Source organism: Caloenas nicobarica, chromosome 1, assembly GCF_036013445.1.
Source record: "Caloenas nicobarica isolate bCalNic1 chromosome 1, bCalNic1.hap1, whole genome shotgun sequence".
NCBI lineage: Eukaryota > Metazoa > Chordata > Aves > Columbiformes > Columbidae > Caloenas > Caloenas nicobarica.
The window spans coordinates 107,919,100-107,935,736 of NC_088245.1; the positions used below are offsets into that span (position 1 = coordinate 107,919,100).

General features: G+C 41.5%; 1 protein-coding gene across 1 annotated transcript in view; it reads left to right on the forward strand.

Annotated features, from left to right (window-relative positions):
* PPEF1 (protein phosphatase with EF-hand domain 1) overlaps positions 1 to 16,060 on the forward strand; it is a 29,681-nt gene extending 13,621 nt beyond the window's left edge. Inside the window, exons 6-16 of the mRNA XM_065652914.1 lie at positions 1,556 to 1,602; positions 5,590 to 5,756; positions 7,199 to 7,235; positions 7,681 to 7,830; positions 9,952 to 10,152; positions 11,608 to 11,793; positions 12,440 to 12,582; positions 13,204 to 13,310; positions 14,307 to 14,470; positions 15,308 to 15,392; positions 15,870 to 16,060. Of these exons, the coding sequence (XP_065508986.1) occupies positions 1,556 to 1,602; positions 5,590 to 5,756; positions 7,199 to 7,235; positions 7,681 to 7,830; positions 9,952 to 10,152; positions 11,608 to 11,793; positions 12,440 to 12,582; positions 13,204 to 13,310; positions 14,307 to 14,470; positions 15,308 to 15,392; positions 15,870 to 16,060 (1,478 nt within the window). The remainder of the gene's footprint in view (positions 1 to 1,555; positions 1,603 to 5,589; positions 5,757 to 7,198; positions 7,236 to 7,680; positions 7,831 to 9,951; positions 10,153 to 11,607; positions 11,794 to 12,439; positions 12,583 to 13,203; positions 13,311 to 14,306; positions 14,471 to 15,307; positions 15,393 to 15,869) is intronic.
* Positions 16,061 to 16,637: the final 577 nt, after the last annotated feature.

Sequence of the window (16,637 nt, forward strand, 5' to 3'; positions counted from 1 at the left end):
CAAGTCTCACCACTTTCTCCTCTTACTAAGAAAAAGACTTTACCATCATAATTTACTCAGTAACAGTAGCAAACAAGACCTTTCATTGACAGCATGACTAACTAGAATAAATTGAAATTATAATAAACCCTCATTTCTAAAGAGACCCACGAGAATGGATCAGTCATTATACAACCAATAAATTAGTCTCACAGAATGATGTGATGTGCTACAAGGTGTAAAGAACTAGGAGCTCATTGCCTGTCTATTTTGTTATGCTTTTGTAAATTATGGATAAAGGGATGCAGTGTTCTGATTTGCCACAGAACGTGGTAGCTGCAAAACAGCACAGTAATGGTGACGTTAACTCTTGACAGCTAGCAGTGTGTGCTGTGTGTCATAGTAAAGTGGTATAAGGAAGGCTACTATGACACATGCAAAACAAATAACATTTTTTAGCATGTGGTTATGCACCCACTTGGATTGCCAGGAAAGGGTTTGTTTAAATGAGGTTTTGTATAACCAGTAATTTGTTAACCAGACTAACAAAACCTCTCTCGAAACCAAGGAAACACAGATTCATACTTTTTTGCTACAGAGCATGTTCTTATTAAACAAAACATCCCCTTCCTGCCATTGAAGCTAATAGCTTTTGTAACCAGAAAGATCCTCTGCAGAAGATTAAAGACCAATTTTTAGATGTAATTGGTCCAAAATGTTGATTTCTTTAACATAAAGTATCCCTCTCCCCATTCGATTTTAATTTCAAATTAATAATGCAGATTAAATACACACCTGAAATATTGCATCCACATGTGATGAAAAACTATCATAGCTTGAAGGACTTCGGCTGGCTCATAATTAATAAGAAGTGGCACAGAAAACATGTAGACAGGATAAAAATGTCACGTCTTTCCTACTCATTGGTGGTGAAAGCATATTATCACAAGATAGGTTTTGAAATCGTTCTGTGGCTTTGTGGTGGTGAGTCACAGGCGTGAGAAGGTTGGTTTTGTGAACGTGAAATTCCGTCACGTGCAGAGAGGAGCTATGCTGCAGCAATCCTTTGTGTTGGGTGAAATCCCCCTGCCTGTTCCAAAATAAACCTTGCGGAAAGGGCCAAATGTGTCGTTCCTGTGGCCTTAGCACTGAGGCATACAAGCACGGACAGTGCTTAGCACTCTCCATCAAATCCTGCCTGTACTCATCAAAACCTGGCCCTGAACCAGACAGGTGTTCAGTCGTGCTGTATATAGTGGGCTACATAGTAATGTCTTTTAGTGGCATTTTCTGTTTTTCAGGTTCATAGTATGTTTGTTCATCTTACTGCCATTTCCCTGAGTGAACCTTTGGCCATGTGACTAGTCTGATCTTCAGATCCAGTTGGAAAGACAAAAACTTTATGCAAGACAATTGTGTACTCTTTTAAGTATTTAATTGCTGGATTTTACAAGCAGCTTCAGCATGTGCCTTAACATGAAGCCAATTCTAATACAAGGCAAATTAAAAAAGTTTTTTCCTCCTTTGTGAGAAAATAAATAAATAAATAGGAAAATAATGTTTTTGTTTCTTGTAGGAGATTTGCATGGAAACCTGGACGATCTTTTGCTGATATTCTATAAGGTAAGTAGGCAGTCCGTGATGTAGCATTTTCACTTTGTGACTTGTTGAGAACATGTATTTACGTCTGATAGATTTATCACTGTTATAACTGTACATGTGGTGTGCGTATACCACCCACACAAATCTTGGAACATATGAATGGTGGTGTCTTTGTTATAGCTTTTCCTTCTCCATATCCTTCTGCTCACTGTGAAGGAGGAGATCCAGGAGATCTTTCTCTTCCTAAATGTTGAACTGGAGCATGAACCAAAACTTAAGAGAGCTCCTTGCAATGTCTCCAAAGTCCTACCACTGTTTTATATTCCATATTGACCAAAGTCTTCTAAAATCAGAAGCTGTCTTAGTTCCTGACGTAACACCACACCATGGATGATTTTGGCCCTCCAGAAAAAAAGCAGAAGCTTTCATTTAGGCCTTCCCTTGATACCTGCAAAGTGGGGTTTTTATTATTATTTGTTTACAGGAAGTAAAAAAAAAAAGGAGTGCTATCTATGTAAAAGCTTTTTAAGTCTTGGAAGCAATCCATTATTCTGCACAATATGGAAATACCTTGGGCACCCTTTACATACACTTGAACAGCTGCTCACTTTTTAATGTTAAAAAAGCATAGCTCTGTTTTACTTATGTGAGGGGAAAAAAAAAAAAAGCTCCAGGCTGTCTTTTCTACAATTGTATGTTTAACTGAAGATGCGGGAAATTTCCTATATTTAGTTTCACATTTATCTTTAGCATGAATCACTGCCTTTCATTTAGCAGATACTCTATGTGATTTGAGCTTTCCGGGGAAAATGGTTTGTGTCTGATCCTTACACGTTCATCTGCACTGAATAGACTGAAGTGAGCTAAACCAGGTGTTTAGATGATGTGTTTCCCCCCTGCTTCCAACTTTATTACACTTGATCTGACACTAGTTGAACAGAAACGTGGTTTTGCCCAAGTGCATACCTGAAGCCTATTGAAGTATAATCAGACCTTTTTACAGAGTTCTGCTTTTCTTATAAATCAATCAATTATGTTTAGCTGGTCCTTGGCTTGCAGTCTTTTAGCCATTATTTTAATTAGAGAGTCTTCCTTTTTGCAAGTGGAATGAGAGTATGACACAGATTGGTTTCATATGCAGGACCTGGAATTGGAAAAAGAACTGTTTTGAAGCTAAATGCTCAGATATAGTTATATTTACCACTGCAATCAGCCTGAGTTTTAGTCTTTTGGAGTAAACAACGGATGATTCTTTTTCCCCCTCTTTAATGCATGTTATGAAGAGAAAAAACCTCTAAGCAAGTACTAAAGCCTGACTTAAGTAAACTCAGAGCCAAAGCCCCCATTGACTTCAGGCACTAGAATTTATCCCCCATTGTTCTCTGTTAAGCTTCTAGGGGAGTCCTTCCACCAAACTGAATAAAACGGACAAATATTTTGTCATTTCAAAGTGGCTGAGGAAATAGAGAGCACATGACAGAGCTGCTTAGTTATTTAAAAGCAAATTAAATGACACAGTATTTTCTGTCCCCTCTGAGCAGTTTACTCGACCGAGCAGCCAACCCAGTCAGTCTCTGGGATCCTTTTTTTTTTTTTTTCCTGCTTCCCTAACTCTGTTTCAGTTGAAAAGGATTTCTTCCTCTGACCTGGTATGAACCACTTTATAGCCTTAAACAAGCGGTGCTGTGAAGACGGTAGCGATGGCAGCTCTATGCAAAGCTGAAGTGGCTGCTGCAGCATTTTGGAGGCCTTTGTGAAGAGCAGGTGCCTCGAGCCTGTGACTCTGTCCAGGGAACTTTTATCACAGCCCTTTTACAAACTGCCAACAGCAAACACACCGAAGCTAGCAATCTGCAGCTTATCGATACAATGCCAGTTGTAAAAGTATGTGTAATTCCTAAACCTAGTTTGAGTGAGGCTAAGATGATGACTTCTTTCTCAATAGCCAGTTTGTAAGGTTTATTCAGTCTCTGCATTAATCTCCATTAAATTACAGCATTTCCTGAAATTCCTTGAAACCCTTAAATTTTAAATTATGTATTGCTAAGTTAAATTGTTAAATGGATGCTACAGATAGAAACAGCCTGAAGCTGTAGAAAATGTGAATGACAAACGGAAGTTAATTAATCACTAACCCAGCAGATACAATAATGATGCCCAGCAGCAAGCTGCTAATCATTAGAGGGCCTTGTTTGCCTCTGACATGTCAGAGGCTGCAACAGCCTTTAATTTAGTTTTGCTCTTATTGTTGGTCAAAACCACAGAAAAGGAAATAAAAATTTTGCATGAGTGTGGGACAAAAATAAAGTGTCGCATTGAAGTTGGAAGCCCAAAACAAACTCTCATTTAAAACCAAGAGGTTTGGGTACGCTTTTCCAAAAGAAGAATGACAGAGTCTGGAGAGTGCTCCAGTAGATCTGTCTTTCCGTAAGATCTGCAGTTACAGAGTGGCCGTGTGTATATTGGCAATCTGCTGGTGACTCACGCGCCTGTCAGTTTTAAGGCAAAGCTTTTATTAATTCATCTTTCCAGGAACTGCCTCTGAGTCTCTTCTGTCTGTTCCACTCCTGAAATCCGTCCTTTCTTTTTTAAAACAACTACAACCCACTGCATTAGCAGAGTGTCGTAAATTGCCACTCCTGTGAGCACAGAGCAACCACGCACCTCTTCTGAGTTAACTTGGAGGGAGCTGGGGACAGGCTATGGCAAAATCCAAGCAAGCTGCATTTACAGCAGTCAGGACTGTGCTGCTGTGGGAATCAAGAGACCAGGATTCACTACTGCATCCCGACATAACAGGGCAGAACACTCATTGGGACAAAAAAAAAGAGATTTCCTAATGGCTTCAGATTAAATGTTTAATTGAGTCTCTGGCCAAATAATGTATCCTGCAGCACACCTGCTAAGGCAGTACACCGGGGAATGCCATAGGAACATAGGAAGTGCTGGACACCGACGCAGTAGCTATATTCGGGAAGTGAGATGTATTGATATGCTGCCAAACCTGTTAAGAATGGCCTCCACAGTTGTAATGTGGTTTTATAGATGTTCTATTGATAATTCTTGCACGTGTCAGTTGTGAAAACAGAGGTTTCCTTTTTCTAATAAGTCAAAATTGAAATAATATTTCTGATACTCGGGACTGGAAATGATGAAGCTACACAATTGCTGCTATACTTTCTGTAAGCTGATGGCATCCACTGACATGTTGATAACTAATCTAATGAAACACACCATCAAGTCACAATACTAGCTTTTGATAAGTCACCATTCATAATAAAGCATTGCTCTGTATCTTCAGAAAAAGTAAGGTAGGAAAAACATTTATGTGCAGCCTCTCGGTTTTGTGAGCAATGTAGTGCATCTTCGCCCTGGGTGGGGGCAAAGTGCAATGTGAGTAAAATTCAAGTAGCGCTTTCAGGATTAAAGCAACTGGAATTAAGGTTCTTCAGAGTTCTGTATTACGATTTTATGTCCTCTGGACTAGTCTTTCTTAGAAGTTTCAGAAGCATACACTGTGAACAATGTAAATCTGTGAAATCCATTTTCTTGCTGTGTAAGGAAACATAAGAACCTTCAGACTTGTGTCAGAAGATAATTCTTCATGGATTTCTTGTCTTCCATTCAAAATGAATGGCTCCTTTCTACTTGCAAGTGTATAACTTCCTGGCAGCAGTTGCATTAACAGAAAAGTATATTTTATTGGAAGAATAATGTTCCCATTGGTTCCTTTCAATTTTATTTAATAGGTAGAGGAAAGGATTAGAGATGGCATCATAAGAACAGTCAGAGAGATCATCTGTCCTCTGATGGTTTGTACAGGTTGTCTGATGTAGAAATTTTTTGTTCTAAGCAGCGGAAATAAAGAAATGCTGCATTTTAGATCTCTGTATTGTGCAAGTCTTTTGCAGATTTTATAGCAATGTGATCTCATTTGAAATGCTATTTCCTGTGTTACAGTAGCACAGAAGCATCTCTAAATGTCCTTGGTTTTGTTTCCTTCTGCAGAATGGTCTGCCTTCAGAACAAAACTGTTACGTTTTTAACGGCGATTTTGTTGACAGAGGGAAAAATTCTATGGAAATAATTATAATCCTGTTTGCATTTCTTCTTATCTACCCCAATTACCTACACTTGAATAGAGGAAACCATGAAGACTACATCTTGAATCTGAGGTAGATTTTAGGGGGCAGGGGAGGATATCTGGCCTTTCACTAGAAACATTGGAGCTTTTGAATGCTGCTTTAGCCACTGTGACACTCTAAAACAGAAATAATGTTTTATTAGGTATTCAGGGGTAGCTCTGCTTCTTGAAGATGTGTGAGTGGGGCAAGAACATCTTCATTACACACAGGCACTCAAATGGGAGTCATGCCTTGTCTCTGACTGAATCACAGTCTGCTGAAGTCAATGGGCTTAGTGCAGCTTCCAGAGTACCAGATCTGGGGAAAGGGGATGGATGGAAGGATTATATTTTAGTTAACGCATTAGCTTTTTTTCCACAGTATGGTAAAAGACATAATATTATGCAGTATAATGGAATCAGTAAACCAGGAGCTGACATTTCACTTAACTTTAGACTAAGATGTCACTTCCCAGGCACAAGAGGTGGGTAAATATCCTAACTTCAACGCCCTGGAGGTCCATTAGTTGAGAGGTGTCAGTCTACCCCACTGCAGGATCAGTTGAGACCCTGTTTTCTAATACAGATATTTGTACTCAGCTGTACAATTCTCAGTCATTTGGTGACTGACTGGTGGGTAACCTGTTGTACCCCTTCTATCATTTGTTGTGTGCACGCAGAATATATTGCTCTTTAGCCAAGGCATAAACCTGGGTTAGAGGCACAGTTTCAAAGCCTGTTAGTGATCCATGTAAGCGAATCAGTTTCACACGATGACGCCTTTTTCAGCACTTAATTTTAAAAAGAAAAAAAAAAGGAAGGGGGAAAACAAACCAAAGCTCCACACAACACTAATATCAGTTACTCTGTCTACAAGGTAGGAAAATTCCCACCCAAAATAGTGGAAAATATTAACTAAGTCTGTGATGGTAAGAAGTGCAAAGATGCATTCCTGTGCACGGCTCTTTGCCGGACATTTTGATTAGCAGTGCTGCACATCAGTAGATTGGAAAGCTGCAAGTTAGGGTGTTGTGAAAATGCCCCTCGTGCCAAGGATATCTTGGTGTTAAAAGAATAAGGTCTCAAAATCCTTGTCCCTTGTGGGGGAAAAGATGTTATAGATGACACCATCGATAATAAAGTCAAGTGATTTAGAACAAAAACTCTGTGGAGATTTTGGGGGAATTTTTGTCCATCATCAGGTTCCTTTGACACTTCTTTCTGGTATCTAAAAGGTAAAACTGCTACATTATTTAATTTAGATGGGAAAAAGGCCACTTAATAATTATTGGTTGGGATTCTGCTCCTGATTTCTTGTGTGTAAAATAAATCAGTTTAAGTCAATTCTTGAGAGAGAGCAGAAGAAAAGACACTTAAACAGAGGTTAGACAATGGCAGGAGAGAAAGAGGGATAGAAAACTCGTGGCAAACACTACAGAAAATCGTGCAGAAGGGGCACACTGAAAACAGTTCATGATGTTGTCCTGTTTTCAGATACGGCTTCACAAAAGAGGTTTCAAAGAAGTACAAGGTAAGATTCCTTCCCCTATACTTTCTTTGTAATTTTGCACGTGTAAAATGAGACCTGTGTAAACAAGGAATCTTCCAAACAGTTTATTCAGGTGTAGTACAGGATGACTTTAGTGATGAGATTGATATTGTGTTTTCAGTGAAATAACTGGCAAAACAATTTTAAGTATTAGCCTTTCATGCTCAGAGATCTATGGAACAAAATAAATAACATTCACAAGACCACTCAAGAACATGAAAAGAGGTGAGCATGAAAGAAAAATGAAATGCTATAGCGATAATCAAATGACCCTAAGGTAAATGTCAGAACATGTTTGTCACTGTTGCAGTTCAGGGTGTCACCTGGACAAAACTGTTCAGACTGTGGCAGACACTTGAGCAAAATATTGAGCTTAAAAGCAACAGAATCTGCCAGAATTAGGATATAATATGAGTATGTTTTACAGGACCATGGGAATCAGATTTTGTGTCTTCTGCGAGACGTCTTTAGCTGGCTTCCCCTCGCCACTATAATTGATAGCAAAGTTCTTATCCTACATGGAGGGATTTCAGACACCACAGATTTGGATTTCCTGAACGCACTTGAGAGAAGTAAGGTAAGAGGTTGTGTTCACGTGCGCGTAATTTTGTTTTCATTAACAAATTTAGCAGAAGAAATGCTAAGATGAAGTTCTTTGCTTTAAGAAAGGAAATGGCTGCTGTATAAGGCATGTAAGGAAAGAGTCATGTTTTTTTTCCAAATCAGTGTTTAGGAAGGAAGGTTTCAGTAGGTGTTGGGAGCCAATTGTTTGGATGCTGTAAAGTAACGTGTCTTTTGACTTCAAAATAGCTAAAAACACTTTAGATACCACCTTTCTGCAGGGATGACATGTAAGCGGAAAAGTATGAAAATTACTTAATTCTCAGGCATTTCTAAACACTTTAGAAATCAATCTAGCCACATCTTCTTAGCACTGCCTTTGTCCTGGGGCTGTGCTTCTGCCACCGGTTGTGTGGGGGAAGTTCTGCACCTGTGGGACTCTCCCATGGCAGCAGCTGAGCTTTGCACATGTGAGAGAGCCTTCCCAGTGGGATCAAACTTCAGGACCTGGTCTTGAGAAAACAGAAGCTACTGCTTTTCAGGGATTTAGAAGACAGAAATATCCTTCTTTTCTTTTCTTTTTTTTTTCCTGGAATGGTGAGCAGGTCTTTCAAATCGGTGGAAGATGCTGTGGGATTTGGACAACTAAACTGAGATGTCTTCTTGTGAGCAGGGTGCTTAAGTTCCTTATGAGCAATGGAGACCCAGCAGATCTGGTGGAGATCCATATCTTATAATTGCTCAGACACAGGTCTCTAGTGCTGTTTGTGTAAGCACCTCGTAGCTGAGAGATGTCTCCTCTGGCCTCTGCCTGCCTCTGGAGAGTCGTCTTTGCAGGTCTCCTCCACCGGTCTCATTTAGGTCTAGTTCAAATCTGCTCACTTCACGCTAATTCACAGACATGGTAGAGCATCCCAGACAACACAAAACACCTATTTTTAGGCAACCTTGTGTACCTTGTCATTAGTGTCTGTGGAATCTAGAACTATTTCTCTCATCCTCATGTTTTCTAATACAGAAAGAAATGCTTTACAGGACAGTCAGGCGTGTCTCTGTTTCTTAAAGACGTGAAAAAGGGTAATGACTACTTCTGGTCACCGGAGTCTGGGCTCTGTTGGCTATACCACTGTACGCTAAAATTGGGTGCCTAACTACAGATTTAAGTGTCATAACTGTGAGCTGAGTTGTGCCCATGCTTTGGCCATGGCCGGGCTCAGCATGTTACTGATGCAGATATCTGTGAAACGCAGAATTAACAGGTCAGAGTTGCTGCCACAGGAGAGCGTTGCTAATGAGACTTGTGGGCCACAACTCAGGGCAATATCGCTCGAGGCCAACTGATGTATTTTAATTGGTACAGCTGGCAACTGAAAGGTCTCAAATACTGGTCAGTGCACTGGGGAATAACCCTGTGTTTTGCATTTTGTTTTGCATTAGTCCTCTTCTTTGTTGAAGAGTAGAATTGGGGGGGCAGGTGGGGGTTTTGTTGGGGCTTTTTTGTTCAAAAAATGGGCTGGTATGAGAAAATTTCAAGTGAAAAGAAAAGATACCTCTTGGAGAAGAGTCTGTATTTGTGAGCATTCATGGAGCCATAGCACACAGCTCCAAAAAAGCAAATGCCCATGCATATTGGAGGAGGTCGATTTAACAGTAAAAGAGCATGATGTCATATGTTCATCCATTTCATTGTTATCCTCCTGATATTCCATTTATTTTAGCTGAATTAACCTATCAGCCTGTTACTGTATCACGGCAGTAGTGAATGCTGTTTCATTTTCAGCACAGTACACATGCATATTTTCAGTTTCTGGTGAAGCTGGGCACTTAAGTGTCTGCCCTGGTCCCAGACTATATTTGCTGTACAGTGAGACCTGGTGATTGACAGTGGCTTGGAATGAGTCAGTGTATCTTAATAAGAACAAGAGAGCAGCTCTGGAGAGGCTGTCTGCTGCTAGGTATAAAGCAAAAATTCTGCCAGTGCCCAAACACCTGCAGCTTCCACCAAACCTGTGAGTTCAGGACATTATGAGAGCTCAGTATTGAATGCAGGAAATGAGAGGTGTTGTGCCTTTTGGCTGACATCTCTGTATCATCTCTATGTTCTGCTAACTCTTTCTTCTTTTTTTTTTTTTTTAAGTTGAAATCTTTAATGCGGCCACCCAAGTCGCTGAGAGACAGACAGGACCAAGTGAAGGAGAGAATTCCCCCAACCAGATCCACTAAACACATAGCCAGGCGGAATGTTGCAGGGAAAGCACAACACTTGTCGTCATCGGGTTCCACTGAGCCTTCAGGCTCAAATTTGCCTCCAGAACCCACGCCGAAGGAATGGAAACAAGTAGGTGAAACCAAAGACAGATTGATAGTGAGCCTCCCTGCACAAACCACAGGCTCTCTGTTCAGGCAGTACGCTGGAGTCTGAGGGGACCGTCTCTTAACCAGAAAACCATAATTCTCAGGAGTACGGTAGCCAGCTGTTAGGTCTTTGGATGCTTTTTGTAGAGCTGGTAATAAAGGCTTGTGATTTTATGCCTTAAAATTTACTCAGTGTTTTCTTGGCCGTTAGGAGGAGGAAGCTGCTCAGTGTGAGATGTGTTTGCATGCCCTCATGTGGTTGGATCTGTTGGTACATCCCTGGCTGTCAATTTAAATAGGTCAGACTTTGCAATTGTCGATGACAGTAAGCACCTTTTTTTGGCTGAGTTTTTGGCAGTTGACTGCTAATACTGTCCAAAAAAACCCCAACTCCTGAGACCTACAGGCTGATTACTCAAGAGTGGGAATTTTTTGTCCTCTGACAGTTCATTTCCTCTTGAATATTAGAGGCAATATGGAGCTTTTGTCATGCTATAATTTAATAAATTGTGACAATTTGAAAAGCTTAATTTGCACAGCAATTTAGAAACCCAAAATTGAGTTGTGTATAAATTTATTTTTCTGAGCTCCCATTCAGACAGCTGCTTTAAGGGGCACACCCTTTCGTTTTGCTTCCTGAGAAGAAAATTCATGTCTGAAAATGTGATTTCCCAAGATACATATCTGACCTAGAAATCAATGTAGCGAGCACAAGCAGCCCCTCAAATTTGACACTCACCCAGCCAACCAGCCAAGCCTCCAGTGAGCCCCAGTCACAAAGGTGAAGTGGAATGTGTAAGTGTAAACCTTGTACAGTTAAGTTTAAACAAACACATTTTGCCTAATATTTGCTACTGACTAGAATTAGTAGGTTAGGTGACTTCGAACCAGGGTACTTCATCGTCGTGTGTAAAATCTTGGTTTGAAACATGAGCTAACCCAAGACACTAAAGCCAAAGGCAGCTCTTGCCACGCTTAGAGCAGGCACTCCCAAGCTTAGTTTAGGTAAAACCACCAGCCCATGTGGTAATCAGGTCTGTGCTGGGAAACAGAAAATGCCTCTCACGGCTACATGTGAAGAAGGCAGCTATTACTCATGTTGAACTAGCCCAAGTACCATTCCTGGTGCACCTACCCCAGTCTGGAAACTTCAGCTGTAAAAGGAGGTACATTTCTGAAGCGCTGTTATTTCATATGAAAAAGTTCATCCAAGATCTAGACAATGTTTCTTGAGAAACCTAGAACAAAAGTTTCAGCCCAAAGGAATGCCTTGCTGAAAGGAAGGAAGGAAGAAAACACAAGGCCTGGCTGTTACCTCAAGGTGTATTTTTTTTTTCTCCCTGGTCTGTGGGGCTTCTGCCATGGCCAGTACTTTAGACAGCCATAGCTTGTCAGTCCTTACCTACTACCAGCCCTCACTCGAGTTTGCTGTTTACAGATCCTTGACATTCTCTGGAGTGATCCAAGAAGCCAAAATGGCTGTACACCAAACAAGGCTCGAGGAGGAGGTTGTTACTTTGGCCCTGATGTTACTGCTGAGCTATTCAGAAGGTATAATCTGAAATTGCTCATCAGGTCTCATGAATTTAAGCCGGAAGGTTATGAGATCAGTCACAATGGAAAGGTAAGACGTTTCCATCTGAAGCAGAATTCTGTGAATTTCACAGGCACATCCACAGTAGCTTTGTCTGGAAAGTTAATTAAAAAAAAAACGAGTGACTTCTTTAAAATGGGTTTTGGGGAATTGTGTGCAAGATTAGACGTTAGAAAGAATGATGGAGTTCTGACAAAAAATTCTTTACAGCTTCAGGGAGTGGAGACTGGCTTATTACTCGTGTGAAAACAAATGAATGTCAACAAAAGCCCTGAGGAAAGTTACATGTAAACACAGTGCAAGAGATGCTCTGTGCCTCTAGAAGTCTTTTAACTTAATAATTTCTCTTCTGGCCCTTCTTTCTGACATGCTGTATCAGAAGGCCAGCAAGAATCCTGAAAAACAGGTCTATCTTAGCAAGAGGTTTCTGTTTAACTGCATGTTATATCACACTGCCCTCTGAACTGAAGTCTTCCTATAACAGGCCAGAAACACAGGTCTGGAGCTCTAACTCAAAAAGTGCAAGAAACATGGTAAACGACATAGTTGCTGATCTCTGGGTTTATATGCAGACACTTAATTTCATAACCTGCATGGTTTTCTAAGATCAGTTTCAGAAATCAGTCTCAAGAAAAGTTGTTCTAGCCAATCCAGTTCCTTTGTTTCCTATGATCAGGTTATCACTATATTTTCTGCCTCTAACTATTATGAAGAGGGGAGCAACCGGGGAGCATACATCAAACTGAACCCTGAACTCATTCCTCGGTTTGTGCAGTATCAAGTCAGCAAGTACACGCTCAGGCACAGTCTTCGGGAGAGGTAAAGCTGTGTGTTGTATGCAGTGAGTGTGTTCTCTCTTTGTATGTGAGTACCTGTCACAAAGCTGTAGTTTGATTGAATAATTGAATAGGCACCTATTTTCCTCGGTTTTCCTTGTTTTTCTATTTTACAATTTAAAAATAATTACAGAAGACAAAACATGTTCTGAGTACTCAGATGCGGTTTCCTGAGAAACTCCCAAAGGTAATCAGATGTGGTTAGCGGTTAGAACAGACAATTGTCTTGTGACTTGTAAGGGGCCTGCACCTGTCTGTCAGTTCTCCTTTATGGCTGCAGCATTAATCTGGCCAAATCCTGTTAGGAATTGAGTCCAAAAAGTTTATCATGACAGCCTTGCCATGCCTAGCACTGTGGTCAGATTTACTAAAGCAAAGCCGCTTAGAATTACCTGCATGAACTCAATTATCTCATAAGTTCAGATTATTCTTATGGGGCTTTGTTTTGTTGGTTTTGTTTTTTCTTCTCTCCAGTGTTGTCTTTTGGTGACCCTAAACATGTGAAAGGATACAAGACTTTTATAATACATGTCGAAAAGCATGAAGTGCTAGAGGATTTAAATCCTGTAATGATCTGCCCTGCGTTTTTTTTTTTTCCTCCTAGGGTGGGTACAATTGAATCAACTGCCTTAAAGTTCTTACGAGAGAAGATTTGTGCTCACAGGTCTGAACTCACTAGTGCTTTTGCACAGTATGACCCCAAGGGCACAGGTAACGCTACCTCACTTTCCAGTTGCCACCATGGGGAAAAGACCTCCCATCCGTGTGGGGAGGCAAAGGGGACAAACCCCATGGAGAGGGGTCCTGCCTGCCAGTGGGAGGCTGGAGGGCAGCAGAGTCTGGCTGATCTGATGTTCTTCCTGAGCACAGAGGAGGCGTAGGTGTTGGCAAGCGCTTAGCCCCAGAAAACAGCTTGAGGGGATGAAGCTTCACGTAGGTGTAAGAAAACAACTGCAAGACATGGGCAAATAAGGAAATGGTGTTTGTTGTTGGGCAGAGAGTTTGGGCAGACAAATCCAACTCCAGAAACTCTAGGGTCATCACCCTCACTTAGGAGTGTCTTCAGTTGTCAGACGGGAACTGGGGTCTCAGGTAGGGGTGAACTGGTCTCCTTCTGAGTCTGGGAGATATTTGAGTAAAGTTGTCCGGCTGTGCCACTAGGAGACACACGCTCACCCATCAGCTGAAGAAAAGTCACTGGTAAGTTAGTATAAGAAACTTTTGTGTAGGAGCAAGGAGTTAGTGATTTCTAGCACAAGTACAACTTTTCCTCATGACGGCTTCTCACTTGACTGGGTTGTCGTCATTGCCCCCAAAAGGGCAATCCATAAGCCATGGTAGTTTCTTTGGCCACTGAGCAACTGTTTAACACATTTGTCTTGTTGGGTTTTCAGTGGCATAGGTATCTATAATTGGAGCTCAGCTCAAATCTGATGTACTCCTCATGGCATAACCTGTTTTTCTCAAAAGGTATTAAAACATGCTGACCATCATAATAGCATCACGAAGCTGTTGAAGTTGGAAGGGACTTGTGGAAATGTCTAGTCCAACCCTGCTGCTTGTTGTTATGAGGGGTTTTTTTTATCCCAGGGTTAGGAGAAAATGTTTGGTTTGCAGCTGTTCTTAAAAACAGCAGAAGGCATGCTGGTGACTGATCTGTGCTGTGTCACGTACCGCTTGTAACCACAAACGGATCCCTTCTGGCAGGTGCGATTTCTGTCAATGACTGGGCGGCAGCGATGGAGTCTGTCCTGCAGCTGAACCTGCCCTGGAGGATACTGCGGCCTCAGTTGGCGCAGCTGAGCCCAGATGGAAAAGTTGACTGCATGTCCTGTTTTGGTGATTTGAAAATAGCCCAACCTGTAAAGGAGGTAAGGAGGAAAATGCCTCCTGGCAAACCTTGGAGGAACAGCTTTTGGTACAACTTGAGGCATAAGACAGTGGTTTGGCCAATCAGGCAGACATCCACAGCTGAACTAGTTGCTGAGCCTCCTTTTATAGTCACTGGAGGGAAACAAGCACTGTGAGGGTACGAATCATCATTCCCTGCTAAGGTAGATGCTTAATATAGGTTGGATGAATCACAAGCTGGAACTGCTTCTTACTTTCCCTTGACTCTCAAGGGTGTTTAGATAATATAGCTGAGGAGATGTGACAAACCCTACCCAGAGCACTCAACCCTCGCTCTTTCAGATGAGCTTTTCAAATGTGTTCCAGAGCCAACTCAGGCACCTGTAGGAGGGAGTTACATTTATAGATGGACTTTCAGATGTTTAATGGTAGCTGAGGTCTCTTCTACAGAGTCCAGTTGATACCCAGTGGCTGCACAGTGCTTTGGTAATTAGCTGTTTCCATCATCTTCCTAAACAGCAGGATCCATCACATATGTACAGTGAAACGTTGTGAGTTCATGGAGTGCAGCATCTTCCCTAGATTACCCGTATTTCCACAAATAATTACTGAAGGTAGGAGGTGTGAAACGCTCTTTTCCCCTGTGCCCCACCATCTGAAAGTGACAAGTTTTAGCTGATTATTCCTCAGGGCAAGGCACAATGTTTCATTGCAGGGAACTTGAGCATAAGGATATATTTTTTTTCAACATTTGAGAAGTTAAACTGGGAACATCTATTTGTCCAGTGCATATTCTGTTGGTTAGACTAAGTCAAACCAAGGTTTGACTGGTTTTCTGTATGGGATTTCACAACCAGGTTCAGCCAGCTTTGGCGGAAACACTATGCAGATACAGAAAGGATCTGGAGATCATCTTTAACATCATTGACCAAGATCATTCAGGTAAGACTAAGTAACTTCACTGTATCAGCTCTAGGCAGCCCATACTTGTTATCTTTCCCCACTGTGTTTCCTCCTTAAGGATTCTAAATATAGAGGAAGCAGAGGTGATGTCATTTTTGCAGTTTAGTGAAGACTAATTTAAGCAGTCAGGCTGTAACCATATAAAGGACAGTATACAGAGCCTAATTTGAGACAAAATTCTCACATAACCCATCTCCAGAACTGGCTTCACTCTTTTGGAGGCTTTTTCTCCCTTCCACTCTCACTCGCAGTATTTAGCGCTTTTTCGGTTTCGCTGTTGAAAGTGTTAGATCATTACCTGAAGTAAAAATGTACTTTGGTCACAAAAATCACAACACACACCCAAGCCACCACAGGCAGGTAATTTTCTTGCAGTGGAAGAGTGCGCACGTATGTCTGTGTGCATGTCGGAAGGGACGGCACTGGAAAAAGCAATCTGCTGTCTGTCTCCTGTAGGTCTGATCTCTCTTGAGGAATTCGGCCAGACATGGAAACTCTTCACTTCTCACCTGGGTATCGTATATAATGAATCCCTTGACAAGATAGTCCTCAGCATGGACTACAACAAAGATGGCTATATTGACTTCAATGAATTTTTAGAGGCCTTTCACGTGGTTCATAGACTACAGAAAAAGGCAGACTCGTGAAAAGGCAGTTCTTGTGGGCTGTCTTGGAAGCTCACCTTCCTGTCATTAAACAGTCTGTTAATCCCACTTCCAGACTGACTGACAATGGGCTGCTCGATATGGTAAGCATTGCAGTCACTGTATGCCTTCTACTAATGAGACAGAAGACATGAAAACCCACTACTCCTAGTGTGACTGTGTCACTGCCACATCAGTACCTTACAATTTATCCTCATCCTTGGTGGCGTCTCCCCCACCACTCTAATTTGTGAACACTGCCAAGGTCACACCTATAACCCTGTGGGAAGAGAAACTTTGGTTTCTTTCAGCAGACCTTAGCAACAGCTGAGAAATGGCACTGATGGCCACAAGGAACATATCAGACTTTCCTTGGGGATGTAACAGGCACGACGGAGGCCAGCTATGGACCATCAGAACTATCTAGTTAAAATACATAGTTCTGCATTTAATCCTACTCTTTCTATGATGCAGTGAAATAAAAACATTCCAGGTTGTCATGGTTTAACCCCCACTGGCAACTAAGCATCACACAGCCGCTCGCTCACTCCCCTCACAGTGGGATGGGGGAACAGACTCA